Source organism: Equus asinus, chromosome 11, assembly GCF_041296235.1.
Source record: "Equus asinus isolate D_3611 breed Donkey chromosome 11, EquAss-T2T_v2, whole genome shotgun sequence".
NCBI classification, from domain to species: Eukaryota; Metazoa; Chordata; class Mammalia; order Perissodactyla; family Equidae; genus Equus; species Equus asinus.
This window is the reverse complement of record NC_091800.1, coordinates 53,970,666-53,988,516: the sequence shown is the minus strand read 5'-3', so window position 1 is coordinate 53,988,516 and position 17,851 is coordinate 53,970,666. Positions and strand designations below refer to the sequence as shown.

The window sequence follows — 17,851 nt, the reverse complement described above, 5'->3', positions numbered from 1 at the left end:
GCTTTGTGATAAATTATAGAGTGGCTTCACTTAGGAGGTGACATTTGAGATGATGTTGAAGAAAACTTGCCAGGAAAGAGTGAAGAAATTTCTAGACACAGAATCAAATGTCCAAAGTTATGGAGGTATGCTATGTTTAGGAACTGATAAATAGTCAATATGGGTGAAGCAAAGGATTGGGGATAGAAAACATATAAGTACTGGGGAAATTGTTTCCCTCTCTCTTTTCAGGTAGCTCTTTGTAAAAGTAGGAAAGACTTACTTCTTTCTCCACCTACCTGTAAGGTTTAGGTTATCTTGCCTTCAGCTCATTTATATTTATACACCTCTTATTTCTGTTGTTAAGCTCCTTAAAGGTAAGGGCTCATTAAGGATGTCTTCTTACTCATAGTTGTTTCTTCCAAAGTGTTAAATGTTACATTTTGCTCATAGTAAGCTTTCAACATTCGTTGAATTTAGTTCTTGGCGTTTGGTATGATCATGCTGCTTAAAATAATTCCCGACACATATATGCTCCTTACTTTAATTCTTTCATTTAATTCTCAGTGTGACCCTGTGATGTTAAATATTTTATCGTTCTTATTTTTCCAATGACAAAAGATAGCTGCTCTCCCAACATCACAAATAGAAATTAGTAGAGCTGGTTCTAGAACCCCAGTTGATGTGATTCCAAACCCATGCTTTTATGTTTAGTCTACCTTAATCTGGTGGAGAGATAAGGATGAATATAGTTATAAAAGGATAAAGTAAATATAGCTATAAAGATCATTACTTTGGCCAGAACTCCCAAATTAAATAAGTGTGAATACTCATAACCTTAATGGTTGAGTGAGGATGAATACCATGATACATGTTGAAGGTGACGTGGGTCAGTCTGAGAAGGCATACTTGGGGAATGTTGATTTTAAATTAAAATTCTAAAGATTTGGAAACTATAAAATGTGAGCAAAAAGAATGTTTTGTATATCGGGGAACATATAGGTAAAAAAAGAGAGAGAATCAATTATGCATTTGATTGCCTAGAATAGAGCTTAAATTTTTTGGAAAGCAAGTTTACTTCTAGGATAGGAGATATTAGTGATATGAAACTTATATGCCCAATTCCAGCATTGTGAAGGATGTTGAATGGTAGAGAAAGTTTATATCAAGGAAAGTGGAAAATACCTCATTACAAGTGTTTTAAGATATCTTCGTATTGCCTGTGTTATCTGAATTCTTGCAGAAGTGATTTGGGTCTCCAAACATCTCCACGCATGTATACAAACTATTTTTCTGCCTACTTAGGCTGATTGGTGTTCACATGTAGAAAGTAGGTGGATTTTTCCAAATTTTGAAGCCCCAAGGATTTGGAGGAGAGATGAAGAAAAAACATTATTTGGTAGTCTGTCTTATAGCATTACCTGGGGTAATGGGTAAAATTAGCAATTGTTTCTTGCATTTTATGTCCAATTTCATTTTGGGGGGCTACCTAATGATGCCTGCTAATCACAGCTTTAACATACCCCCAATTTTTTGGTTTTGTTTTATTAATAGATTTTTGTGTATGTGTATGCATAACTTGTTTTTTAATCTTAGTGAATACTAAGTATTTACTTAATACACCATTGGTATAAATGTGCTGTCCTTAGATGGTTATCAAAAGCTTCATCTCATGGTTTAGCTTTGTGTTTAAGTTTCCTAAACAGAATGAGATTGAAGCAATTAAAATAACACTGTACTTGTTTGTATATATGCTATGTTTACTTTTCCTCAGATAGTTTATCTTTTTCCTTTTGAAAATGGCCATTCTTAATTCTGTGCTTTTCCAGCACAATGAAAGAATTATCATCATTATTTTTTTGCATGAGCATTTGGCATATTTGATCATGTATTTTCACCATGAAAATTATTCACTTATTTGGTTTCTTCTATACCTTGAAAGATTATCAGTTTAGAGTTGCAATTTGATGCTCATTAATTTAATTAGGTTTTTAGTATGCTTTAATTTTCTTGACAGAACTTTTTTGCCTTTAAATAATCTTTGAGAATAAAATGACTCAGATTATTGTAGATATGTGTGTGCATATTTGTGTATTATATATATACATACACTTACACATACACATATAGTGGTGCTCATATTACGCAATGAAATTATACAGTGTGAAAGCCAATTTATATATTTTAAGAGTGAGAAATTGAGACTTTGGGGAAATTAATATTTTCATATACGTTCGTATCTTTAGACTAATCTTTCCTAAATTTTCAAAAGAAAACTGTGCAAGTATATTTTATTTTTAAGCTCTAGCTTTCTATTTGAGGCATTTTTGGTACTTGATAATTATCAGTGCAATTCTATTAGGGCACCACGTTTTGAAAATAATCTTATAGTAGACCAAGTGCGGACTAAGAATTTTCTACAAATGCAGAACAAAGCAAAAAAGTGTGAAATTGGAATCCACATATAATTAACATGTACAAAATTGATTTTAGTGGCAATTCATTACCATGGTTAGCCATTGCATCACCTTAAAGTATCCTTATACATGTTAACTCATGTACTCAGACTCAGGAAACTCCTGTTTGCACGCTGAAATAAAAGAGAGGTGCAAGCTTTAAATATTGTCAGTCACCACATTGCTTCTTTATCACTAATTTCATCTGCATTGCTTTTCACAAGGCGTTTCACATTGCTTTTAATACTAGAAAAATTTACGCTAAAAAATAGAAAATGCTGAAAAAAAATCTTGATATTCTTTTACATCAAAAGGTCTGCACCACTATTCTCTCTGAAGGAGTAAAACCATTCAGAAAATACTCAAGTTCTTATGTACGTGGATGAACCAATAAGGACGTCTTTTTCCCAAAAAAACAGCATTTCAGAATGCTTTGCAACATGTTTCTACTTCACCTAAAGAGAAAAGACCCTATCCACTGTCCATTTTTAGACATGGAGCGGGGATTGGGCTTTGGATTTTCTTTTGTTTTACATTTTTTTGTAGGCATATTATGAGAAACTCATTTGTACTGGCTTTTTATCTTATATTTCTAAATTGGCATATATGTATGTATATGGGTGTGTCTCCATCTGTCCATAACATATGTGAGGAAAATACGGAACTAGAGAATATTAGATAAATTCTCATTATCTAAAATGCCTTATAAATGGTTGGGAATTGTGTTGTTTCTTTGTGTTGAGGTCTTGGATGGTGACAACTTTTATTAACATTTTTAATATCCTTTTATTGTTCAAGATAACTATACATTATTTAGTAAAATTGTGTAATTGCTACTCACTGGAAAGATTTTAACTTCAAATCAGATAAATATATTCAATGGCATGATATATCTATGCAAAATGTGTATCATTTAAATTTTCATTAAGACATTTTGTGAAAATGTTGATTTTTCTCGGACCATGCTGCTGTAAATTGATGGTTCTTTAACAAAATATTTTTAGACTTTAATGTAGTGATCCTGAATGCTCTGTGCATTTCCCCAACTTTGAGATGGAGAAAACTAGGCCTGTCTTTTGATAGAAGATTCAGATTGAATTTTTTTGTATGCTTTTCTTAACAAATTTGCTAACACCTTTCAGTTATATTTCCAAATGATTTTTTCCCGTTTATAAAAAAGAAGAAAATTGAGAAATGACTTAGACTTTTTTTACTTTTTGATTTTTTTCTTTTTCTACTTTAAAAAGTAATAAATAGTTCACATATACTACATGCCATTATTATTTGTGATAATTGCACTATCTGTACAATCTATATTGTTCACATTTTCTTTATAAAACAGCAGACAGTTTTCTGTCATAAAACAAATCTGGCTTGTATCGATTGGAACAGATACATCGTCATTTAAAGGAGTTTTAAGGTTTCCTTCTTGCGTTGACTGATGTAAGCTTTAAATCCATGTCTGGCTCTTAATTTTAGCAAATGGCATGACACACTATATCCATGAAGAGCTTTTGACAAAACTTATCAGAATATCTTTGGTGTGTGGTTTACTCAGGTGGCTTCAGTTTCCTTTTAGTAAAATACTATTCCAGTGCTGCTGCTAGAGTACAGAACAATGTTGTTACTGTGAACGCATCTTCTACAGATGATATCCTGTTCCCTTTCTTTGTTGATATTTTTCTTTCTTAAACTTTGTCGCTCAGAATATCTTTAATGCTAGCCAAGGAGTCAGGGATTTGGACGTATTTTCATGGACTTCCAAAGCTTTTTTCCCCCAGGTGAGTTACCTGTAAGGAACAGTCATACATTATTCAGGTATTTCATTTCAGCATGTGTAACAAATTTTACATTATATCTTTGAAGCTTTTGCTTAAGATTAATAAAATTTTTTTTTTACCAAAAAGAATCTATACAAAGTGCTGTAATTGAGTTTCTCTTGTAATCTTTTTCCTTCTACTTCTGCCGAAGAATCTGTTATTAAGTTTAACTTGTACATGACTTCAAATTTGCTATATTTGATTTTTTGACTAGCTTCTCCAACCACTGCATCGAAGTCTAGCATTTTGAGAACTTGCTTATTTAGGTGGGAGAGTCCTGACCCTATGGCTCTTCTCCTTTTTCCTAGCCTTTCACAATGCCCTTTTTAATGTTCATCTGAGATTGGAGTGGGAATGCAGGGAAAAAAAAACTTTGCAGTTTCATCAATCTCATCTGCTGGTGCCCACGTCTTACATTTCTGTGTTGAATAAAACATGTATTTTAGGATTGTTTGAAAATGACGGGCAGTTCTGTCATTTTATATCTGTCAGGTTTTTTTAAATACTGAACAGTATTAAAACAGTATATACTGTTCAGTATTAAAAAAATGGGTAGACTCTTTTACATTTATTTATATAGTTTCTTTATTCAATTAAATCAATAAAGTTTCTCATATATTACCTTTTGGTGAATAACTTGCATTTATTCTTAGCTTGTGCCACGATTTACCTCTCAGTATTACCCTGAATGATCCAATTTGGAAATACTGTTATAACTTAATTAAATGCTCTAGCTATATCATTAAAGATCATTGAAATTGATTTTTTGCTAAATCTATTATTTGCTTGTTTTTAACGTCATACCATGTAATTTAAAAAAAAATCAGTTGTAAATAGGACTAACTTGCCTCTTCCAACTATGAAATGACATAATGTGTTTACTAAAATTAATCATTCACAACTAGACATTTTTAAATGTTTACTGAAAACCTTGTGAGTGTAGTAGCACAATTTAAGGTTTAGACCTCTCCATTTTTATTTTGAGTGCTCTCTTTGTATTTATGTAGTTTTGCGCATATATAAGTTTTACAAATATATATGCATAGGTATATAAAATGCATACTTTAAGTTTATTTTAGATTGTAAATCTAGTTTAAATTGTTCAAGTATTTAAAATTCTCATTTCCATTGACTTGCTGATATATAACTAAAGAATGTTGGATAAATATGGTATTATAATTATAGTAAATGTAAATAAATATTGTCCATAGTGCATATTTGTATAAGTAAAAATCGATGATCATTCATCACCCCAATGAAATTTACAAAATATTGTGTAAAGGTTAATAGTGTGTTTAAAATTTTCCCTGACCAACCGTATGTTGAATTAAAGTTACAGTCACACAGAATTCCTGAATCCACATTTTTTTAGCGTCAGAATTTTATTTTTTATTTCCTGCTATGTAATGGACATGTATACATACCTCTTAGTATGAGACTACGTATAGGGATAGAGCTATTCAGTAATATTTTATCTTGCATAATATGTTAATGTTTTTTCATTTTTATTCTATTTATAACATTACTAAATATTACTAAATATTAATTTAATTTTAACCTAATATTTGAATAAATGTGCCATTATGGTCATCTTTTAATGCATTTGAACATAAAGCAATTTGTAGGGTCTTTATTACTGTATTTAAAAGTTGCATTTAAATCTGTTTTAAAGGAATAATAATGACAGTGGAAGAACCCCCAGCGCGGAACTTTCATTTACATGTAGTTGGAAGGAAGAGCAAATATGGGAAGGCCATTATTTCTCTTTGTTGCATTCATGTAGGAGACAGTTTCATCACAGCATTCAGACTCAACAGAAAATTTAGAGCGTGTTCTTTAATTTAGAAGTGACTCTTTTATATCCAAATGCGCTGTATTTATGTAAAAACGTATCTTCAATGTTAATCTCTCCTCTCTACTAAAAATATAATCATTTTTTGTTAAGAGCATTAATATATCACTGATTAGTAATGACCTAGCAAATCCAGCAAGATATTTTTATTTGTACTACATTAAGAAAGTGAGTTAAAATCTTACAAGCATTCTTATTTCATTCATAACTAGTAAATATTAAGATGTAGCTATATTTTATGCACATTTTTCATCGTTATCTCTGTTTGTAGATAAGTGTCCAAAGTCTTCACACCTATTTTCTCTATGTATAAATAATTATTATAGACAAAAATAGAAGGAAGTGAAGTTTAGACTTTTTAACCCATACCAACCTACAGAATGGACGTAATAATTCAAAATTATTCAGTTGTGGTTCACATAGAAAATTATTTCTGTTTCTCGTATTGTTAAATGTTTCATTAAAAGATAAAAGTAAAATCAAGTCCTACTGTCTTTCTCATATTTTGGTGGGCAATGGCCAGAGGTTCAGCTGCTCTCCTGCTATATTTTCTTTCTTCAACTTTATTTTAAATATTATTCAGCATTGAAAAACTGAAAGAGTCTTTAATGGTGGTATTGACTAATACTTCAGTTACCTTTGGATATGTATTCTCTTTCTTAATTGGCAACATTGTAGATTGCTGTAAAAGCTATTAATAGGAGGATGTTGAAAGTGATAATAGATTGTATTTTGTTTATTTTTTTTTCCTATTCAAATTTTCAGGAACCTAAAACTAATACTGATGACTTTTTCAAAGACATAAACTCCTGCTGCCCACAGGAAGCAACAATGCAAGAACAAGATATGCCGTTCTTGCGAGGAGGGCCAGGCATGTACAAGGTAGTGAAGACAGGACCTTCCGGTCACAACATCAGAAGCTGCCCTAACCTTAGAGGTATCCCAATTGGAATGTTAGTTCTGGGAAACAAAGTCAAAGCAGTGGGAGAGGTATGGATTCTTGTAGCTTCATGACTTCTAGATGTTCATTTTTAATATAATACAACCAAAGCATCACTTTCTTCCAAAGGTTGCCATTTCCATCCCAGGTTTTTAAATGTTAATGTTCTTTATCTTCACTTGTATTGAAAATCCTAACATAATTTTTCTGTGCTTCTTTTCTAATAACTTTATTCTAATAATTGTCCTTGTGAAAACAATATTTATATTAACAAAATGATGTGTATTGTATATATAAATGTTCGGTATTTGCATATATCTTTTCATTATTACAAATGTACTATACCGTCATGGATTAACAGCACTTTAAAATATTTGCTATGAATCGGTATGGAGGTGTGATATATAAAGGGTTTCATTTGTTTGTTCCCATTCGTGTGTCTCACTGAAGTCCTGAGCAAATAAAATTACTCCAGTCAACTGTGGCATTTGCCTCAGCTGATGAGCTTGAAGATGTAGTGTGTCATGCTATTTCTCAGTGTCAGGGTCATTTTCAAGTTGCATTGTAGGGGCTACCAACCTAAATAATAGAAAATGCTGTGTTAGGACATTTTAGGTACCAAAAAAAAAAGAGCCATGTGTTTTTGAGTAACATTTAAAATTATTTAGGGATTATTTTTGTACCTTAAAAACTGTTATTTTAACTGAAGTCATAAATAAGCAGTATTTTACAGAACTCTTTTATTGATTTCTGTCTTACCTCAGTCTGTGGTCTTAATTTCAGAAACTAATTTCATGGTAGAAATTTATTGGAATGATTATACTGTTCAAACACTTAAACTTTTTGCTGGTTTTCAGCCTAAGTACCCCGAAAGAATCAAGCCAATCAATCATGCTTTTTGTTATGTATTAGGTAACCAATTCTGAAGGTACGTGGGTGCAGCTGGATAAGAACAGCATGGTAGAGTTCTGTGAGAGTGATGAAGGAGAGGCATGGTCCTTAGCTAGAGACAGAGGCGGAAACCAGTACCTCCGACATGAAGATGGCAAGTTGGCTTAACTTTGTGATTTATTCCCATTAACCTTTGAAATGCAGAAGTTTACAGTGTATTGTATTCTTTTGTTGTTGTAAAGAGCTTTTTGTGTGTTTATTTTTTAAGTAACAGCAAGACTCAGGGTTAAAAAATCTTGCATTTTCTAAAATTCGTTCATAAAATACATGGATACTAAATGCACTGAAAAAAGAGAATTAGAAGAAAATATGAAACATATGAATCCATTCTTCTGTGCCAGTCCAGGACTGAACATTTTACCATTTCTGCCAATAAATGGAAGTTCAGTTTTCAAACCACCAATGGTAGTACTTCTTTCAGGCAATTTCATCCAGTTGATTTCTGTTTCAGGAAAGGAGCATTGATTGAATAAATGCATAGCATCTTTTTAGGGACTCCTATTTTGTTGCTAGAGTTTCAATTTTAAACTTGATTTCACCTTTTTCAACAATGATCTCATTTAATAAAAGATTTTCCTTTTTGTCCCCCATCTTCATTCTCCTGTTGTCAAAAACTTGTTCTTCAAAAACTTGATGACCCTGTCATCACTTGGGTGAAGCTTTGACTGATCTTGACAGAGTCAAGAATTCCCTCCATGTTCCTAAAGAACTGTATTCACCACTAAAACAAAACTGATATTATATTGAAGTTAATTTTTATTTCTTCATACCCAGATTGTGAGTTCCTTATTGACAGGCACAGGGTTTTTATCTTTGTATTGCTAATTCTAAAACAGTTTTGGCACACACTGACTGCTCACTAAGTTTTGTATATACAAGTTGAATCACAAAAATATTAGTTAGGACATCAAAATAAATAGACAAGTCAAGCATAGACTTTTCTACCAAATCCGAAAATTTAATAGGATAAGATCAGATAAATAAAAAAACATCCTTCTTTATCCAAAAGAGAATAAACTTATAATAGTCATAATCCAAGAGGTAATCATGGCCATGTGTATAGATAGATTCAAAAAAGCTTTGACATTTTGCGTGAATGACAGAGTACATTTAGATGTGTTAACGTTATACATTAAACATTCTCCCTTTTTCCTTACAACAAGACTTTGAGATAGGTTATATACTCTTCATTTTACAGGTAAGGAAACTAAAGTTCATAAAACTTAAAGTGACCTGCCTGTGGTTCTACAGCTGGATGCATGGCAAATGTAAGACTTGAGCCAGACTCTTCATTCGTATATCAAATGCTGTGCTCATTACAGCTTATCATACTGCATCAATAATCTGTTGAACAGTTTGAGAACCTGCTCCCTCCCTTGTCTTTACCAACAAACTTTTCTTAGTCAAAGATTATGTCATAAAATAATGTTCTGAGATGGTAGAACTATTCTTCCTTCTGTTTGGAGAAACAAAATGGTTTTATTTGATATAAATCAGACATTTTACAAAATAACCTCCCATTTACAATATACTTACTACATATTACAGTATATTTATATATTCATAAATTCTTAAACATTTTTATTGTATAAGAATATTCAGATATAAATGAGAATACCTAAGCTGGGATCAGCTTTATATAAGACATAGTTAAAAATGAAGAGAATGGTTTAGGTGACCATCAAAGGACCTTTCTCGCTTAATAATGATTTTTACTGGCAGTACAGCATAATGTATAAGAATGGACTCTGGAGCTGGACTGCCAGGGTACAAATGCCAGCTCTACAACTGGTCAGTTGTGTGACCTTGGCTAAATTACCTAACATCTCTGTGCCTCATTTTTCTCATTTACAAAATGAGGATACTTTATAAATTCAATATGAAAGCTAAACGAAAAATCCCATATAGTTAGGAGATGGTAAGGTTAGCTATTATTGTGAAAATGTAAAATGCCTTCCATACTAAGGAGCAAGTTTTAACATGGGAAATTGAATTCCCATATACTTAGAAGGTAGAAGAGTCTTCGTAGAATACCTCTTAAACTAAACTAGGATATTGATTGTGCTAAGATGCATATTCAACCCTAAAAGAGGTTCTAGAGTTTCTCTCTGTAATAACTTATTACAAAAGAGTTAATCCTTTACTCTTTTGATAAATATATATATATTTGGTCATAATATGAGTCTTCATATTTTAACATGAAAGCTGGGATGATAAGGAAAGAAGCAATAAGAAGTTAGTACCTTAAAATCACTAAGAGTAGTTGATGTATCCAAATAGTCTGCTCACTGGAATTAGTATGTAAATGTATTTAATATGGAAATAAGAAAATTTGACACTTTTATAATTTATTTATATAAAGTAGTGTAAGTAAAGCAAAAGCTTTCCCCTTTGTGAAACTTCTCCATAGGTCTTTGGTATGTGTAGATAAAGCTAGTAGGCAAAGTTACTGCTATGGTAAAAACAGACTTCGCACTTGGTGCTAGATTGTCCTGAGTCTGGAAGGTGACAGTGATGCTGTCTTCTCCATTCAGATTACTATTCATGGGTATTATTTTCCAGAAGAAGTATTTCACTGCTGAAGTGTTTCATACTGAAGAGTATTGCCTAAGGGAAGTGCTAGGATTGGTTTCTTGAAAAAAGTCTTAAAAGTACTGGTAAAGGGGTAGACCATACAGTACCACTGGTACAGCAGAATTCTGACTTACAGGTAGGAAGAAAACACTCCACCACTCTCTTCTGGTTCCATTTTTTGTTTAAAGGGGTATTTATTGACTTTTAAAAATTTATTTAAAACTTTTTATTATTCTTTTTTTTTAGTGGAATAAATACTTTTTTCTTCCTTGTACCTTTTATTTGACAGATTTTCTTTTGCCTTTTTTCTAGCTGGCATTAATGTGACAATTTAGTTATGGTATTAGTGTTTTTAGTATAATCTCAGACAGAATCTTATAGCTACTTGATTGATAATAGGAGATTAACTTAGTTTACCAGTTTATACATTGCATTCTTGCCATTTGTAAACTGGATAAAATATTTGCCATTTCCTTTTTGAAATAAGAGTTCTCATACATTTGTTGACGTCAGGATGTCTTAATAGCCCTAATTACATGACCTGGTGTATTATCCTTTCACTTAGGGAAAATATCCTTATATAATAAGTAAAAATAAGTTAAAAGCTAAATTTTTCATAATTTTCTCATTCAGAACTTAAAATATTTTACAAGCGAAAATTCCTTTTGGTATCATGTACTCTTAGGTATTTTGAAGACACTTTTTTTTCTATTTGAGTACTAGCATCCAAAATATTTTGATTTCTGGTTTATAGGGTATCCATTTTTGTCTGGTAACATGCCCTTGTATAAATTTGTTAGAAATAAATGAGTTCTTGGTCTAGAAATATTAGTATACATTCAATGATGTATCCTGCCACAATAAAAATAAATTGGCTGTATAAGAGCATATCCCATTTCTAAATTTCACTGTGTATTTGATAAAGGAAAAGAAAATTTTGTCATATACTTTGTCAGTGTCAATAACCTAATAGAATTATCATCAAATCTAAATGGAAGCTTATTTTAAAATCTAGCATAAAATCTTTCTTCAATTTTCTCTTTCTATTCTATGAATAGGGAATATCACAAAAGAAACTAATTTTATAGCTGTGCCTTTTATTGTAGAACAAGTTCTTCTGGATCAAAATGCCCAAACTCCTCCTCCTAGCCCCTTCTCAGTACAAGCTTTTAATAAAGGGGCGACTTGTAGTGCCCAAGGATTTGATTATGGACTCGGAAATAATAAAGGTAGGTGTTTAAAAGTGAGTCTTTTACTTACCTAACTTTACTATTTTTTATTACCTTCTCTTCTACCCATTTTTATTACTGTTCACCCACAAAATTTTGTCAAAGTTTGTTCCTAAGAAACTAATACTCAAAATTTTTACAAAGGTGTTCTTTTTACAGTATTGTTTTTACCAGTTTTAGCTGAAGTTTATAGGAGTTCTTGCTTATTGGTTCCTGTTTTAAAGACACTCACTTTGAATTCGGCACAAAGATTCCGTCACTGTACGTAGTAAGAGAACTCTGATTTTTATCATCAACTTATTATTAAGAGTGATGTTAATGAGTAAAAAAGAACTTTCCAAAATGATCCATTTAAAATCAGAATATTTTAAATAATATATTTAAGTAATATTGCACATGAGTTTAATTAAATATGTGTGGTCTCGGGTGTCTAGCCAAGTATCTCAGTTAATTTAGAATTACATGAAATGATATTTTTGGGTTTGGAATGTATAGTAAAACCGGGAAGTGGTAAAAAGAAAAACAAAAACCCTAAGCTGCGTGAATATAAAATGTGTGCAGCTGTTTTTGGCTACATTAATGGAAGAGACCAGTATCATGGACCGTCCAAACAATGATTATTTTAGAAAAATTTCTACCTGAATTTCATCCAAAATTGCATTTGTATTAAATTTGGACATTCGTGTTCCTTCCTGTGTACCTAATCCTGACTCCTTCAAGATCAGCCATATTGTCAGCAAGTAGCATACAGCTGGATGATGGGTAGGATGGAGAAGATAACCTACATCACAATAATTTTACTTTAAAAGGTTATTTAAACTAATTCACAGGATTCGATTTCAAGAAACAAATACAGTGTCATTATACCTGACTTGCAGAGCAAGTGAAATAATGAAATAGTCAACAAAATACAAAATTACATCAATGTAGAGGACACATTCAGTGTAAAATAAAACCATTTTCTCTTCAATATCTTTATTGCTTTCCACAAAGTACTTTTATGGAGGAAGCCTAGCCACAAGATTTCTTTTTGGCTCTCCCTTCTGTACTGGATTGTTCTATCCTACAGGCTTGAGTACTGTCTGCTTTCTCATTTCTAGTAGCTCAGACTTCAACCAACCTAAGTTAGATCTTCATACTTAAATAGGGTGAATGCTTGGTGGTGTTTTCTTCATGTCCCTTTCTCTCTACCGTTGTCAATCCTTAAATTAAAATCTCAGTGTTTACTTACCACTACTATGCTTCTATAGTAATCTGTTTTAAAGCCATGTTTAATTCAAATTGTATGCTTTCAGTCTCTAAAATGTCTAAATTGTGCTAGTGGCTACCACTTTAAATCAGTCTTTAAAATATAATTTATTAAAACATCATAGGAATAAAAATCAACTTTTAGGAGACAGAGACATTGCTGAGAACATTTGTTATTAAATAGAAATAATAAAGTATTATTTTTTTAAAGGAGTGATTTGGGTAATATTGTTCAAAAATAGCATGCATTTGTTAATAGGCATTTTAAATATTTAAATGTAGCAAAGAAGTATTAAGAAACTTAAATCTGATTAAATATACCTGACCTTTATTTATTAACTTACATTTAACAGTAGTTCCCATTTTCTTTAACTCTTTATACTGTCCAAGAAATTGTTTTCTACAAAAGTTCTTTTTCCTTAAAACAATTTTATAAAATTCTTCATAATCTCTAAAATTCTTTCTATAATCTACAGCTTTAATTTTTTAAAAGTAAAGACGTGCAGCTGTGTACACATCTTTCCATGTAAATCTATTCCTTGTTAGTGCTTCATTTGAAATTTTCGTTTACAAAACTATTATGTTTAGGGAATATGGCTGGAAAGGTACTGTTTTCCAGTTTTGGCATCAACTAGTCAAGGTATTTTTTTTCCTCTTCTCTTCTTTAGCATCATTTAAACTGTTTAGTATACTTATTCTCGTAAATAAGGAGCTATCATCCTTCTAATTGTTTCATATTTTCAAAAATATTTTTCTGTTAAAGTCCCTTGTATTTAATTTTAAGGAAAAATGTCAGAATTCATTTTTAAGGTCTATTCGTATTAGGTAACTCATATTCCTTTTTATCTTATAGATGTTTATATTATCCATCCAAGCAAGAATTCATGCTTTTAAAAAAAAGTATAATTTCTTTGGCATAACAACTTAAAAATATACATTAATTTATTAACTATAAAGTAAATAAATTACTAAGTTTAACAACATATACTTTGCTTCCCTTCAATTCTACAATAAAAATAAAACTCTATTCATATTATTTTCTACATGAAATGTACTGCTTGTGAGTCAGGGTGATCTAGTCATTGTTGGGCACTATGTAGAAGACATCATTTACCTAGATCTTCATTTATACTTCTATGATGTTGAATCAACTTATAGATTCTTCATAAACTCTGCATTCTCTCATGCTGCTGCTGGATGTTGTATATGAATTTACATGGATTTGTTTTTGTAGGTAGGCTGTTATATAAGATTTTGGTGGGGTGGTCCATAATTAAAACAACATGCAGCACTTGGTCCCTATTTTGAGGATAACGAACACCAACTTCCACCCATTTCTGAATTGGCGTAGTTTTATTTAGTGTTTGACTTTACCTGAATGTCATAAAGCACCATTTACTTTGCCATTTGGGATGTTAATTAATAACGAGTTGTAGTTTTGACTGTTTTGCCTACTGCAGGTGACCAACTGAGTGCCATATTGAATTCCATTCAGTCACGGCCCAATCTCCCAGCTCCTTCCATCTTTGATCAAGCTGCAAAACCTCCCTCTTCCCTAGTCCACAGCCCATTTGTGTTCGGACAGCCCCTTTCCTTCCAGCAGCCTCAGCTTCAGAGTAAGTCTGTCAGTCTTACCTGCCTCATCAAGCCATTTCTGAAGCTTTGTTCTGAGTTGTTTATCAGTTAATAATTATTTATCAACTCACCTGACTGTTTTTATTTAATGAGGATGTTATCCCTTCCCACATTTCTGAAGCATTTAAGCTATTCTGAGCTAAGACCTTCTGCAGCTAAGACATTTATTTTTAATCACACATTTTTTAATTAAGTGTAGTTATTAAAATATGACTATTATGCTTTCTATTCTAATTCCAGTATAAGCAAATACATACTATAAAGCATTTTTTTAAAAAACTTATTTAAAATCTTTTATAATATGCACAACTATGCTAAGCATCAGTTATAGGGATAACTTTCATTGTTTTATGTTGGATTTTTGTTACTTTGCCCCAAGAGAATAAAACTATTTCACTATGCTGAATGAGATAGTTTATGAAAGTCTCAGCTTGCACACCCATTGTTTAGATTTAAATGCATGACTTCTTTGCTTTGATAAAGTACATTCACACTTAGGTGTAAGTTATTTTTCTACAAAAATACTTTGATAACTGTTATTAGGATTACTTAAGAGAATGCCAGTTGGTTTAGTTTATATTAGGAACCAGGGTAGTATACAATTAGCAAATGATGTTATTCATTATGATATTATTATCTACCTTAGGTAAAGAGTGTACAAAAGTATGAATGTTTCTAGGTTTGCACTATACATTAGACAAGTTTAATTAATGAAATTAGTTTGGAAACAAGTATTATCAATTTCTAGCTAATCATCTCTATTCATATGTAATATTCAGTTGAACGTCTCTTAAAAGAAGAATTTCAAGGAAACATAATAGTGTCACGTGTATGAAACAGTTTTTTCCTTCCTTGAGAAGCATTACAGAAGAATGAAAGAAAAGTGAAGACTTAGTTTACTCATTTTATGGAGCAGCAGACTTCTTACATTTAGGTGTACCCAGGTTGCAGGAAGTTTTAAAAGTGAGGACAAAAAAAACAAGAAGTAAAAAATCATAGTCAGGCAGAGTATTCGTATTAGATATAAAGTTTTAAAAGAGAAATTACCTTGATATAATGTCACAGCAGCAGCAGACAAGAGAACAAAGGAGTAGGACCTTGTTCTTCCTAAAGGGCCATTGCAAGTCTTCACCAAAAAAAGTGTAGTTACTACTTTTATTTTACCAAATTATTTAATAAAATATTTCAAAACAAAATATAAAGACCATGCTAAAGTCAGATTTGTCTCTTTCAAGGGATAATAGCTTTCCGACTGACATTGTGTCAATATAATTGTATGCATATTGTGTCTAAATGTTATCGGTACCACTATGTCCTTTACCACCATCTTGGGGAAAATTTGAAATTGTGGCCTAGAAATGTCTTAATTACCAGTTTTCTGAATCTTTGCTTGCCTGTACTTCAACAATGGGAATTACTTAGATCTTTTTACAGACTACTTATTCTCAGCAGAGTATCAGTGAAATTTGACTTCCAAATTCCTGAAACCAGAAATCTTAATCTGTAGGATAACTAAAAAAAAGTATAGAGTCTAAAAGTAGTTTTAATTTTTTGGAAATAAACTTGAATTCTGTTAATTACATCATATTAGGAAAATTAAATGTGGCAGAGTGCTCATTAAGACCACCTAAGTAAGATATTCTTCTCTGAACTTCACTGCCATCCATCCCACCAGCATTTCACCTTGCTTTAGATTTATCCATACTGAACTTCTCTTTACTAATTAGTGAAATGAGAATCATTTTTGTCTTAAACTTTTGTGACACTAAGATAAAACAGGTATAGAAGACCCATATTTATTAATTTTGCTTATACTGATAGTCACCACCATGTACTAAATACTGTACTTAAGTATTTTTAATACATCTTCCTTTAAGATAAAGTCTCTATTTTACAAGTAAGGAAACAGAGGCTTAGAGAGGATTTTCCCTAGGTGCATACATAGTAAAACAGTAAAGCCAGGTGTGAGGCCAGTGCTACCTGACTACTAAGGCCTTGTTTTTAAATATTCACCTTTGCCTACTGATAAATAATGCAAAATCTGTCGTTTAATATGTATGTTTAAAATTTCTATCATCTAGAGTATTATCTTTTTTGAATTGGCTATTTTTTCCTTTATAATTTAATTTTAGGAATGTAGGATAGTTTTAAATGAAAAAAAAGATTTCTTAAATATCACAACTCAAGTTCTCAGTTAAGTAGACAAGTTCTACATAGACACACATAAACTGCCCCACATGTTAACTTTGTCTAGCATTTCTATGAGCATTATTATCAGTTGTTTTTTTGTTGTTGTTGTTGAGGCATAGTTTTTTTGCTAAACTTTGGAATTGGTATTTAAAATTATTCTGGAACATTAATTTGATAACTTTTCAAACTAGCAAAATTATTTTGCTATATATATGCACACATGCAAATTATTTTGTCTGTCATTCTAGTGAAATAAAATTATTAAAAAAAATAAAAGTTACAGATTTTCCTTGTCTTACTGTGTGTGTGTGTGTGTGGAAAGACATGAGGGAGGGATAATTTTGTATGTAGAATTTTCTTTACTGTTTTATAATTTACTTTTTTACTTCGAAATTATTTATGTAGTTTTTAGAATTGGTAAGCAGTTTGGCAATAAGGCCCTGGTGGACTGAGGTGGGGAATAATATCTGCACCTGCGTTCTTTAAGAATGTTACATTCCTGGGGCCAACCCAGTAGCATAGTGGTTAAGTTTGCGCTCTCCGCTTCAGCAGCCTGGGGTCCCTGGGTTCCAATCCCAGTCACGGACCTACACACTGCTCATCAAACTATGCTGTGGAGGCATCGCACATTAAGATAGAGGAAGATTGGCAACAGATGTTAGCTCAGAGCCAATCTTCCTCACACACACACACACACAAAAGAATATTACATTCTTATTTTCATTATCTTTCCTTATTCCTTTTGAAAGCATTCTTTTATGTCCCAAGCCCCTGACAGTGTCTTACACATCATATACATTCAGGGAGTACTTAATGACTGTAGATACCTAACATTATCACTTCTTCGTTGTAAACCGTGAATGCAAGAGCGCGTTTGTCTTGTTATCTTATGATAGATATTTCACTGTTTACTCAGAGTACATCTTCAAGGAAGTGAAAGAGTATTTCAGTCATAATTAAAACCAGCTATAATATGA

At 31.7% G+C, this 17,851-nt stretch overlaps 1 protein-coding gene across 13 annotated transcripts in view; it reads left to right on the top strand.

Annotated features, from left to right (window-relative positions):
• Window positions 1–17,851, top strand: part of MYCBP2 (MYC binding protein 2) — a 255,017-nt gene that overhangs the window by 173,768 nt on the left and 63,398 nt on the right. For 4 of the 13 annotated variants that reach the window (XM_014859953.3, XM_014859950.3, XM_014859948.3 and 1 more), the window contains 5 exons: window positions 4,142–4,216; window positions 6,873–7,097; window positions 7,960–8,092; window positions 11,679–11,801; window positions 14,486–14,665. In XM_014859953.3, the coding sequence (XP_014715439.1) occupies window positions 4,142–4,216; window positions 6,873–7,097; window positions 7,960–8,092; window positions 11,679–11,801; window positions 14,486–14,665 (736 nt within the window). The remainder of the gene's footprint in view (window positions 1–4,141; window positions 4,217–6,872; window positions 7,098–7,959; window positions 8,093–11,678; window positions 11,802–14,485; window positions 14,666–17,851) is intronic. The other 9 variants (XM_014859951.3, XM_014859964.3, XM_070520017.1 and 6 more) reach the window with 8 other exon arrangements.